At 33.8% G+C, this 12,642-nt stretch overlaps 2 protein-coding genes across 2 annotated transcripts; both read left to right on the top strand.

The window, feature by feature from the left end:
• The first annotated feature begins 2,430 nt into the window (after nucleotides 1-2,430).
• LOC110799945 (heparanase-like protein 2) lies at nucleotides 2,431-6,554 on the top strand. Its single transcript, XM_022005233.2, has 10 exons — nucleotides 2,431-2,705; nucleotides 3,351-3,613; nucleotides 3,696-3,732; nucleotides 3,838-4,021; nucleotides 4,106-4,254; nucleotides 4,344-4,577; nucleotides 4,860-5,049; nucleotides 5,133-5,258; nucleotides 5,365-5,464; nucleotides 5,998-6,554. The coding sequence occupies exons 2-10, from the start codon at nucleotides 3,401-3,403 to the stop codon at nucleotides 6,397-6,399; spliced, it is 1,635 nt and encodes a 544-aa protein (XP_021860925.2). The 5' UTR covers nucleotides 2,431-2,705; nucleotides 3,351-3,400; the 3' UTR covers nucleotides 6,400-6,554.
• Nucleotides 6,555-6,705: 151 nt separating this feature from the next.
• On the top strand, nucleotides 6,706-8,955 carry LOC110798855 (putative F-box/LRR-repeat protein At3g28410). Its single transcript, XM_022004057.2, has 3 exons — nucleotides 6,706-8,007; nucleotides 8,448-8,620; nucleotides 8,706-8,955. Exons 1-3 carry the CDS (start codon nucleotides 7,444-7,446, stop codon nucleotides 8,734-8,736), a joined length of 768 nt encoding a protein of 255 aa, XP_021859749.2. The 5' UTR covers nucleotides 6,706-7,443; the 3' UTR covers nucleotides 8,737-8,955.
• Nucleotides 8,956-12,642: the final 3,687 nt, after the last annotated feature.

Genomic DNA, 12,642 nt, shown 5'->3' on the forward strand with positions numbered 1-12,642 from the left:
GAATTAGAATCGTGGTTCTCAAGTAATTTCTCTCTTTCCTCTCTTTAACCCAATCCATGTTTCTTTGTATGAAATTCGTGAGTTTCCTTTGTAAATCGATCTTTAATTTACAATCATTCAATGTTCATTTGCTGCGAATTCATGTTTAATAATTTTCTAGTTTCGCACCAAATTTGATTGTGATTTGATTTACAGCTTTGCATCTTGTCGTTTAATTGATTTCGAGGTTGAACATGTAATTTGACCTGCAAATGTTGTTCTTTTATTGGAAAAATATGGCAGTTGATATGAGTTTATTGTATTGAAACATATAGTGTTCAAATTAATATATGTAGATGTTCATTTTTTTTAACAACAATTTTATGCTACGATTTTAGATCTGTCACCGTGCATGTTTAATTTATAAAGTTCGATGTTCAGAATTGTAGAATGAACTACATTTGGTAACTTGATATTGTTGTTGTTGTTGTTGTTGTTGTTGTTGTTGTTGTTGTTGTTGTTGTTGTTGTGGTTAAGATTGTTGTTCTTGTACGCTGTTGTGGTAGTTATTGTTGAATATTAATTCCGGGTTTGTTATGTTCAGTTTATAATTTATCATGTTCAATTTATAAAAGATAATGTTCACAAATAATATAACACTTTTGCGTGATGTTCAGTTTTTCAACTCTCATGTTCAATTTATAAAGAATCATGTTCAATTTACACGGAATCACGTTCAACTAAATTTAACGTATAAAACTAACATATGTTCAATACTTTTGTGTGATGTTCAGTTTCTCAAGTCTCATGTTCAACTTATAAAGAATTATGTATAACTAAATTTAACATATAAACTATGATATCTTCAATACTTTGTATGATATTCAGTTTCTCAAGTCTTATGTTCAACTTATACAAAATCATGTTCAACTAAAAGGAAAGCAACAATCGTAATAGGAAAACATTTGTTTAAGCAGCTGTTCATTATTCTTTACTAAAAGATCAAAAATGGCGTTGTCTGAATATTATCATGTTCAGTTTATAATTCATCATGTTCAACTTATAAAAGATGATGTTCAATTTACAAAGATTATATTCACAAATAAGAACATTTTTGTGTGAAAGTATGTTCAACTTATAAAGAATCATGTTCAACTAAATTTAATTTATAAAACTATATATGATATCATAAATAAGAACATTTTTTTGTGATGTTCAGTTTCTCAAGTCGTATGTTCAACTTATACAGAATAATGTTCAACTAAAAACATTGTGATTTTCTTGTGGGAAGGAAAAGATTAATAAGAACGCGACAACAAAAGAAAAAAGATGATTTAGAAATGGAAGATATGGTATTAAGAGAGGCTGCAAGAATTGAATAAGAATTGAAGACAGAAGCAACACGAAAAGAATATGCAAATAAGGAAACAGATGGAAAGGGAAAAGAGACTGCATGTAGCGAAAAAAAGTGGAAGCCGAAAGGAAGGAAGCGGAAAATTTAGAAGCATATAGAAAGGGAAAAGAGACATCAACCTCTAAGATAGAGAAAGCAAATAGGAAATAAATGACATGTTCATTAAATTACTTTAAATGTCCATTTGTGTGTTCCTTATGTGTGCTTGCAGTTTACTCAAATAAAGGGACTCAGGACGAGTTTTTTTTTTTGTTTGAAAACGAGCGTGATCAAAAAGCAAAAAAAAAATTATATAAAAAAAAAAGAGAAAACAGAATAATGCGATAAAAAAGGAAGGATATATTCACGCTGAAACTGCTAAAACGAAGCAGTTGTAGCTCATATGCATGCAGAACTGCATGCATACCTCTGCAACCAAAAAATCGGGCATGCCTAAAGAAGGTCAACAACTTGTTCCTAATTTATTTTGGCATGTTTAATTGGACTATTATGAAAAAATTATCAAATTGATGTCGTTGGCACATGTTGTGGTTGAATAATGTGATTTTAAGTCACAATTCATTTTTAAAAACATAGGGTTACAATGTTCAATTTATTATAGTCACTACATGAACAATAAAGGTCTCTATGTAGGTAAAAAATTCATAGAAAAAATTATTGGTTTTGGGTCTACACTAAATTGTAAATTATTGGTTTTGGGTCCACACTAAATTATTGGTTTTGGATCCACACTAAATTATTGTGAACCAGGTCCACAAAAAAATAATCCCTTTACGATAAAGTTGTACTATGCCGTATAAGATAAAAGATACGAGTAATAATTTTATCTAAGATAATAATTAATATTTCAGATAAGATAAATATAAAATAGATTTAAGGATAGTATGAGTATGATAAGAAAAAATTACATTGTGAAATGCAGTGATAATGATAAAATAAGATAAGATAACTACACTAGTATAAAAACATAAAAATAAAAGATTAATCGTACCTTCAAAATGGAATAACCATATAAAAAGCAAAGAAGAAAATAAAGCAAAGCAGAATAAAAACGAATCATCTTCCCCCCAACTCACCAGCTGCCTACAACAACAACCACTTCTACCAAAAACACTTGACAGTCACAGAACATGACCCATCTCTGCATTTCTGCATCTCACTCACTCTCAGATCTATAACTAAAAGCTGCACCCATTAAACTTACTCCATTATAATTTAATCACCTTGAAAATCCCGCAAAAAAAGCTGCCATTTTTTTGAAGAAAAGAAACTGGTGTTGCAGGACTATGATATACAGAGTATTAGCAAAGTGGTAATTTTTTGTTCTTTTTGATTGGTTTTTTCATCTGGGTTATGTTTTATTGTCTTTTACTCAATTGGGTATTGCTTATTTTTTCGTTTTGTTCATGAATAATGTGCAATGCTTGATGTTAAAGCTGTCGGCAAAGTCCTGTTTATGTTTGCTAGATAAGATTTTTACTGATTTACTTCAATGAAATTATTATTTGGATTTTTTTGTTGAGATTGTTGAGCTTATGAATGCAATTTTGTACCTATTATATGATAAAAGTGAAGTTTTGTTTGGTTACATATGTTGGGTTTGCTTATTTGAAATGCGTGGGAAATTTTGAAGCTTTTCAGTTCTTTTATTGATTGTTGGAGCCATACTGGTTTAAATAGTTACATGGAATTGTTTCCTTCTGTTGCGACTGATTAAATTCCTGAACGGGAATGTTTGGTAGGCGGTAATATATTTTTAGAATGGTAATTGATAATTCACGCCAGATTTATAAAAAAAATGTTTTTACTTTTTTGGTGGGTGTGTTATCAAAATTCAGGTAAAATGTTGTTATTTTGATGCAAATGTAGTATAGAATTTGAATGCTTATGCTAAATAAACGTGCATATGCTGATTTTTGTACTGTTAATTAATATTTGGAGTTTGTATATGTTGCAGAAATCCTAATTAGTTTAGTATACGTGGTAAATTGAATCTTTAGTTCGATCATGGGAAGCCGGCTTCTCGTTTTGTGTTTCTTGTTGGCGTGTATTCCATCAATTTTGGCTCATGAAATTGCGGGTGCAATTTTGGGTGTTGATGGAGGTCATGTTATTGCTGAGACAGATGAGAATTATGTCTGTGCTACTATTGATTGGTGGCCACATAATAAGTGCAACTATGATCAATGTCCATGGGGTTACTCTTCGATCATGAACCTGGTATAGAATCACTCTGATACTTTTCTTTTAATGAATTAAATTTTGATTTTAATGTTAACTTAATGTGGCTTTGTTTATGCAGAATTTATCCCATCCACACCTGGCTAAAGCTGTGCAAGGTTTGTTATCTGGACTCGTTGCAGTGATTTCTTTCGTACTGTCATACATTTCTCCATTTGTTGTGCATTTGACATTGTTCTTAATTGTTGATGGCTTGATGATAGCTTTCACTCATTTGAGAGTAAGACTTGGAGGCTCCTTAGAAGATCAAGTAGTGTATGGTGTTCCGAGTTTGAAACTTCCTTGCCATCCATTTTGGAAACATGATGATGGATTGTTTGGATTTTCGAGGGGATGCTTGCACATGGGTCGTTGGGATGCCCTAAATCACTTCTTTAGCCAGACAGGGTAATATACTGTTTGTTTAGGGATATTATGTACTACAATATGGTTTCTGTACACTTATTTGTATGACTGAAACATGTATTACAGTGCAGTTGTTACCTTTGGCATAAATGCACTTTACGGCAGAAAAAAGTCCAAAAATAGTGTTTGGATTGGACCTTGGGACTCTAGCAATGCATATGATTTTATGAAGTACACTATCTCAAAGGGCTACCACATTGATTCATGGGAATTTGGTATGTATACTTTCTTGAACAACTTTCTCTGTGATTTTGTTGCAGTAGTTCATGTATGTGACTGAGTTGACTGACTCTTGGCCTTTCAGGTAACGAGCTGAGTGGAACCGGTGTTGCTGCAAGGGTTGATGCTACTCGGTATGGGAAAGACTTGATCAAACTTAATGGAATCATTGATGAATTGTATAAAAAGTCGCCATCAAAACCTTCACTTCTAGCACCAGGAGGATTCTTCAGTGAGGAATGGTTTTCTCAGCTTCTCAAGGCTACAGGGCCAGGAGTTATTGATGCTTTGACACATCATATTTACAATCTTGGTCCAGGTGAGTATCTGCTAATTGTGCTATTGGTAATTTATCTAAGAATCAGCTTATGAGTAATATAATTAAGTGTACTATCCACAGAAGATATTGTTTGTGGAGAATACACTTAAAATTTCTCCAAATGGAATATAATTAGATCGACTTCATCTAATAATCTAATATACATTACCTAATATTCGTTCATGCACGTGTTAAAGACATTTCTTCATACTGTGTAATTTGATATCTGCATTAATTATGAAGAGCTTGCTTGATTAATTTTACCTACTTATGGTATTTCAGGTAATGATCCGAATCTTATGAAAAAGATTACGAACCCTCATTTCTTGAATAACATAACAGAAACATTCAGTGTTCTGAATAAAACAATCCATGAGCACGGTCCTTGGGCTCGTGCTTGGGTTGGTGAAGCTGGTGGTGCTTTTAACAGTGGAGGTCGTCTTGTTTCTGATGCCTTTATTGACGGCTTTTGGTAATTTTTGCTTAATCCCATAATTAAGTTTCACTCATCTGACAAACAAAGGAATACTAACTAATAATCTTTTGATATTTTAGGTACTTAGATCAGCTTGGACTAGCTGCCACTTACAACACCAAAGTGTATTGCCGGCAGGCATTGATTGGTGGAAATTATGGCCTCCTCGATAAAACCACCTATTTGCCTAACCCTGATTACTACAGGCAAGAGGAAGAGATTCTTCATACTCCTCTAATCCTTTATGATTAGTTTGATTATTCTGGATTTATGGCCCATTTCTCATCTTTGTTGACTGTTTGCTTTATTCAGTGCACTTTTGTGGAATCGGTTAATGGGAAAGAAGGTCCTTTCTGTTAATAATGCAGCTTCACCTTATTTGCGCTCATATGCCCATTGTTCAAAAGGAAGGGTATGCCTTTTTCTTCTGTATCACTATGTTTTTACAGCTTGTGCTGCATTATTGTTCAAGATTAAGTTTGTTCTTTGAAGGTTTAATGACCGAACCATTCAGAAACTTAAAACTAAATCATCTGCTACTTTTTCTGGATCATCTGATGATTAAAAATTCAAAACTAAATCTTCCGCGACTTTTTCTGGACCTTCAGAAGCTTAAAACTAAATCTTCTGCTACCTTTTCTGGTCATCTGATGATTAAAACTAAATCTTCTGCGACTTTTTCTGGACCTTCTGATGATTAAAACTAAATCTTCTGCGAAATTTTCTGTATCATCTGATGGTAGCTACTTTTCATGTCACCTGTCTCACCTTTAAATTTTTAGTTTAGATGACCAACTTTCTGCAAGAAATTAGAGCCATGCTGCCTATATCTAATCTCAGGGTCCTTTTGTTACTTTTACACGGTGTATCTGGTATAATGTGATCAAGATGTCGAAGCCCGTTTAAAGCCAACACTGACAGTGTTTCTTTTTACTCTCTTAACAGGCAGGTATAACTCTACTCTTGATCAATCTAAGCAACACAACCAGTTTTATTGTAAAACTGGAAAATACAATGAACAAAGAAGACTTGCATGTATCAAGTGATGTAACCTCGAAAGAAGGTTCTTTCACAAATGGTCTTAAGAAGACGGTTTCTTGGGTTGGAGGCAAAGCCTCGTTATATGGACGATTGCACAGAGAAGAATACCATTTAACACCAAAAGACGGGAACCTACAGAGCCAAACTATGGTATTGAATGGGAAACCTTTGCTGATATCGGAACATGGTGACTTTCCTAGGTTGGAACCTGTTCTTGTTTCTGTATATTCTCCTCTATACATGTTCCCCTCGTCTATTTCTTTCGTAGTCTTACCATATTTTGATGCCCCAGCTTGCAAGTTTTGATTCTTTTTCTGATTTGGTTGCTTAAAGTGACCTGCATTTAGTTTTCATGATTCAGATTAGTTTCTTTCTGCTTTGAGCAGCTGTAATTAAATTGATGATCACATTTTTAACGGAATAATTTATACATAGTATATGATAATATCGAGTTTTGTGTTCTTCGGTTGATTACAATGCTAGTATTTTCAGAGTTGTGTCTTGCATTATATTTCATTCTAATGATCCAGTCTATAGTTCTTTCCTCCTGAAATTCCCTCCTAAACACATTAATTAAGCATGGGTCTTATGGAACAATAAAATTACTGGAGTATTAAAGAATACGGAGTATGATTTATGTGTAGTAAAAATGGTTACCTAGTACTCCTACTCCAGTACTCCGTATAAGATATTGACCTCATTGTACATGTTTTTAAAATTTGAATTAGACATCACGTATTCACGTGCATTTAGATGTAGTTACAGCTGAATCTAATTTATCGGGTTTGTATTCTTCCGGAGGATGGAGGGTCATCACTTGGAAGTGGGGTTGGGGTAGTTCGAGGTTAGAGCGTAGTTTCATTATAAGGTAGTCTGCCTGAGTTTTTTTTTCTTTATCAAAAAAAAAAAAACCATATTGTGTATTTATGAGGTCTCTCCATTTCTTTCGTTGGTAAACGGTGAGTAATTAATTAACTCTTGTTGAAAGTTGAATGGCCTCTTCGGTTATTATGTATTTAATCTCAATAGATCTGTAACTCTTGTTTTCAAGAACCCCTTAAACTTTACACATTAATTGTTTCATACACATTTCCAATCTGCCATGGATGCAAATGAGAAAGAGCTCAATCAAAATAACAATTATGATAAAGACAGAATCAGTGATCTACCAGACTTGCTTCTTCATCGAATCTTGTCATCCTTGGATACCAAACTTGTTGTTCAATCCTCAGTTTTTTCTACTAGATGGAAACATCTTTGGACCCATATCCCTTCTCTCAACTTTACCTTCTCTAAGGCGGATTGTCCTCTTCCTTCGTCTTCGCCTTCTTATGGAGTGATTGACTATTTATGAAGTTTAGAGCAAAAATACAGGATGTTGAATTCCATGCCGAAACTTACAATATTTCCCAGCTTATGGAGTTGCCAGAATGCTTATATGTTACTCAATCACTCAAGAAACTCCACCTCGGTATTCCTTGTGTGAATTTGTGGAATGCTACGGGTTTCCTTGCATTGAAAGAGTTGCGGCTTCACGGTCTTTCTTCTGATATCCCACAGATTATCAGTCCCGACTTTTTTTCAAAATGTCCTGCTTTGGAAAATTTGAGTTTCTCTGATTGCAGACTATGTTTTTTGGTTCTGACAATATCAGCTCCCATGCTTAAGAAACTGGAGATATTCAACTCGTCTTTTGATCAGGTTGTAGTTTCGTCACCCCTGCTTACTAGCTTCAATTTCGAAGGCAGTGATCCTATAAACTTGTTTATGGATGATAAATGTATGTTGGAAGAAGTAGACATAAATGTCAAAGCAGATGGCAGAGATGAAGAAAATAAGGCCACTCAGCTTCTTGGAATGCTCAAGGAGCTAGCTAACGCCAAATATGTTGTTGTGTCCTTGGACACTCTCAAGGTAGTTTACGCGACACTCTTTTCAGGTTATTGTTACATGTTGAATCACTAAGAATTAAGGTCTTGTTCTCTTCACCTGGTCTGGTTTGATCTATCTAATTTCTGGTCTGATTGTTGCCTGCGAGTGTTTTTGTTTTTTCTGGTCTGATTGTTGCCTGTGAGTGTTTTTGTTTTTTCTGGTCTGATTGTTGCGTGTGAGTGTTTTTGTTTTTTCTGGTCTGATTGTTGCCTGTGAGTGTTTTTGTTTTTTCTGGTCTGATCTAATAAGCAATAAGAATAAGACGAAGAGAACAGACCCTAAGTATTGCCTAAAGTCCTAGTTGAAATGTTATTGATTTTCAAGGTTCAATTTAACATATACTCCGCATTACTGATAGTATTACTAATACTGACTCTGATTTGGTTGTTTTTTTGTTATGTATACGATGATCATTGTTGAAGGTGCTTTCTGCAGCCCGTAACAGACTTAAAAGTGAGCCATCACCCTTTCCTTTCTTAAAGGCCTTAAAACTGAAAACTGATTGGTCAATGACTAGAGATGGATGGGATTTTCTGTTGAAAGATTCGGCATCAGAAGTTGAGACATCGATTCAATTACCATTTCCTTTGCCAAGGTGATCCTTATGTCTCAAGTACGACTAGAACTCTCGTTAATTACATATACTGTATATCTTTAACTCTTTGTAACTATGTATGCAGGTTAACAAGAAAGCGCTTCAGGACATTTTAGAGCTGCTTTTTCTCCTACCCAGTAGCTCAATGCAAGACTATAATGTGTATTGAATCCTGTATGGCAACTATCTGATTAAATGTAACAGGAGGAAGAGTTTAGATTTTTTTGGCATTTTAGCCTGCTTCTCACTGACAGATTTAAGTGACAAAGATAAGCTGCTAAAATTCATTTCCGCGTTAAGAATTTAATTGCACTTTAGTCTGCTTTGCATCATGAGTCTGATGGTAATAATCTATCAGTTTTACTTCCCTTAAACCAGGAAGATTTCACCCAGTTCAGACTGTTGTTTTAGCACAGTTTCTGAAGCTGAATTATATGGCAATCAGAAACAGCAGCTTAAAATGCAGGTGTCATAAAATAAGAAGTAAATATAAGCTGATTCAATATAAAGAAAGTTTCAAATTCAATTGTTTAGGAACATGAAATTATACAACAACCCTTTTAACAAAGGAGAATGTTAATTGGTTCACAACTAAAACAAGCAGGAACTCTTTAAAGATCCCTGGGAAATCTGTTGTCAAAAAAAGTTGGAAACATTCCATCTGGAGATGCAACAGTCAGAAACCTCTGAGCTCGAGATACAGCAGTGGGTCGTCTAAGTAGTACACAGTGAAGGTAAAGTCTTTCCCGAACCACATGAGTCCTTTCAAACAGCTTCGAAATTGACACTTCCACAAGTTCATCATCTCCTCCTTGTAATCCAAGACCTCTAACTATTTCTTGGTACCTGATATCGTTAAGAAATTCATCCAAATTCAGATAACGTTCGATCAAAACCATAGCTTTGACATCTTGTGTATGCCCCATGGACCAGAGGAAAAGAGCACGTTGTCGCCTCCGATTCTCAGTCGACCATGGACTAGCATTTCTTTCCTTGACAGATAATGTGTTAACAGCTACCTGAACTGATGTTCTAATCGCCTGTTCGAAGACTCGGGTGAAGACATCAGCTGAATTTTCTACCAAAACATGAGACACAGATTGGTGAATTTGTACTACAGGGTCATGAAAATAGCTCACGTAATCTGATATGTAGGAATTCATCCTGTGTAATTCCTCAAGGTGTGCTTTGATTACGTATGTCTTGACTAGTTCTGAATGTTGTAACTTTCCTGCAGTATTAGCATCAGTTTTTCGAGCTGTGAAGTGAGCAATAAATGATGTTGCTTTAGCAAGCCTGCTTAATTTTTCATTTACTTCTTCTTCGGGAGGAAGTCTAGAACTCGAAGCCTCGTTCATGGCTCGGTGTAACTCCGAGACGCTCATGATTATTAACTATCACATAGAATAAGGTAGAGAGAATTGTTAGATTGTAAGACCCCGTTCTTTCTGGTTTATTTAGTTTAGTTTAGTTCAGTTCAGTTCAGTTCAGTAGCATTCAGTTTAATAAAGTTCAGTAGCATTCAGTTTAATAAAGTTCAGTAGCATTCAGTTTAGTTTAGTTTAGTTCAGTTCAGTAAAATTTAGCTCAAAAGAACAGGGGTCTAACTATGTTTGAACTTAAGGCATGACTTACTTTGGCTATGATTAGCTGAGCACTTAGATTTCCTGCCTTCGCCGCTTTGTACATGAATCCACCTACGGTATGGAATTCTTCAAATGCCTTGGTTAAATCTGGAGCATCACTGCAAAGATTTGACAAAACCAGCGGTATTTTAAGTAAAAACACGAACATCAACATGACATCAAGTTGATCAAGTAGGTACTGTTGGATTTAGTACTTTAAAATTAGTGTGTCAGTGGTCCTTAATTTTAGGAACATGAATATTATTAGTGGACAGTAATCGGTTAGTGGGTTATTTCACGTTCTAACAATGTAGTATTCTGCTTGGATTAAATGAAATAGTAGTATAATTTTCTACATTCTTTTCTCTCTATCATCTCTATTATAATTTCAACAAGTACGTACAGATATAGAACTATGAATGTAGTTTTAGTGTAACGTAGTTGCATATGTACCATTGTTTCCACTGAATTGTTTTTGAAGGATCACTTGAATCTAAGCCATATCTGGTCAAGTCAACGAAAGTCACTGCCTTCAGGACGTCTTCATCTTTAGAAAATTCTTGAAATGTCTTGGATCTGGGCAAGATTTCATACAAAAGATATGATTTTTACAATAAAGTCTCAGACAAATAATAGAATGTAAATGTATAAATATACGGGAAATCGACCTCAATGATATCAACTATGGCTTGAGTTCAGAAAGCCGTACAACTTGAATAGGTGCATTTATCAGCACAAACTTTATGGTTGGGGTGAAATGCGTGACACAAACTACACGTTATATGGAAGACATAACATAACAAACTTAACCATTTGTGTACGTCACTAGCTAATTGCATCTAACAATGTAATTTACGTCACACATTGCACCTCAACTATGTAGTTTGACTAGGAAGAGAAGAAGAATTAGAGGGGTAAAAACTCAAGGGGTCTTACATGAAGAACGGATTGAATTTTTCAAATCCCGCATTTGGTGATTTCACAACACAAATCATAATCTGTCTCAGAGCATCTTGAGGCAAATTCTCAATTTCGGACTTGATCAAAGCCATGGTTTAAGCTGTTACATTGGCATTCAAATGTTAAACAATCGCATTATATCAAAGCTAGCTAGTCCTAGGTAATAGGAATACATATAAGGTTTTTTTTTTAACTTTTTTTTTCCCTGCGAATGAACCACAAGGGATTACAAATTTGCAAATGAGGAAGAGAGGATTCGAAAATGTGAACTTATCATACACAAACACTATTACACTCGGTCTTGCCACTAGGCTAAAACCTCAATGTTCGACCTTTAGATTGATTGCATCATTATTCAACTCTTACCATTTTATAAATCTCTGTCCATAATTTGGTACCATAGATGATCAAGAAATTGATATATAACATGTTGATTAGTTACTCTTTATTTGATTTTGATTGATAAACTAAAAGAAAAGTACAAAGACTAATGGTCCAATAAACCGTATCAGTACATCAAATTAACAACATTATTTTAAGAAGTAATTCAATAAGGATATGTTATTCGGTTGCGTTTTGTCTATTTTATTTTTACTTATTTTAAGACAAAAAAGTTATAATTTATACGGTGACTCTACTAAAGGTACACACTAATTCTTATTTACATGGGGTGTAAGATAAATATTGTACACCGAAGTTAATTAAAGTTGACGTAAAATACTTAAAGTTATCCTTATATATGTAAAAATTATCTATTTTTTTAGTGATAATTTTTTTTTATTTTAATAAACAATATTTCTTCAACATCATTAATAATATATAAAATTAATCATTTAACACTTTAAGATGTTTATCTATTAACTTTTTTTTTAATAATATAAAAGTTAGAGAAAAGTAGGTAAAAGTTAGAGAAAACTGGGTAAAAGTTATGTTGGTGTACAATAAATTTATTGTGCACCTTGTGCATGCAAGAACTTTTGAAAGATACAAGTTGAAATATTATGCAAGTATCTCTTTTGAATAGTTAAATTTATTAAAAAATACGTAGTACTGTATGTAGTATCAACAACCATAATTTAATGTCATAATTTTTGTGTGTAATTCATTTCTAGAATTTTCCCTATATGTATTAGATAAGTTTCTAATTTCTTGAGGGTTATGTTACTCCAAATAATGCATTGGTAACTTAAACTTAACTAATTTAAACTACCTTAGGGGCAAAGACTTATTTTCTTATTGCGTCCAACAAATACTTTGCGGAAATGAAAAAAAAAGTAACAAATCTTAGAGAATTATTCAAAAGAGGTCTTAGATATATGGCAGGCTGGAAATGACAAATATATTTAGTTTTGGCATGCTTACCCTCTTTGTAATTTTTGTACTAACCATAAATTAGATAAAAGCACTTCAGTAAGTAAATTATTATGTCATTTAAGC

This window comes from Spinacia oleracea, chromosome 5, assembly GCF_020520425.1.
Source record: "Spinacia oleracea cultivar Varoflay chromosome 5, BTI_SOV_V1, whole genome shotgun sequence".
NCBI lineage: Eukaryota > Viridiplantae > Streptophyta > Magnoliopsida > Caryophyllales > Amaranthaceae > Spinacia > Spinacia oleracea.

What these genes read in the sequence shown, in the direction of transcription:
- LOC110799945 (XM_022005233.2), top strand. Translation starts at nt 3,401, where the DNA reads ATGGGAAGCCGGCTTCTCGTTTTGTGTTTCTTGTTGGCGTGTATTCCA. An exon ending in CATTGATTCATGGGAATTTG is followed by an intron (nt 4,255 to 4,343) that starts GTATGTATACTT and finishes TTGGCCTTTCAG; the next exon opens with GTAACGAGCTGAGTGGAACC. An exon ending in GCCTTTATTGACGGCTTTTG is followed by an intron (nt 5,050 to 5,132) that starts GTAATTTTTGCT and finishes TTGATATTTTAG; the next exon opens with GTACTTAGATCAGCTTGGAC.
- LOC110798855 (XM_022004057.2), top strand. Translation starts at nt 7,444, where the DNA reads ATGAAGTTTAGAGCAAAAATACAGGATGTTGAATTCCATGCCGAAACT. An exon ending in TGTCCTTGGACACTCTCAAG is followed by an intron (nt 8,008 to 8,447) that starts GTAGTTTACGCG and finishes TCATTGTTGAAG; the next exon opens with GTGCTTTCTGCAGCCCGTAA. An exon ending in TTACCATTTCCTTTGCCAAG is followed by an intron (nt 8,621 to 8,705) that starts GTGATCCTTATG and finishes CTATGTATGCAG; the next exon opens with GTTAACAAGAAAGCGCTTCA.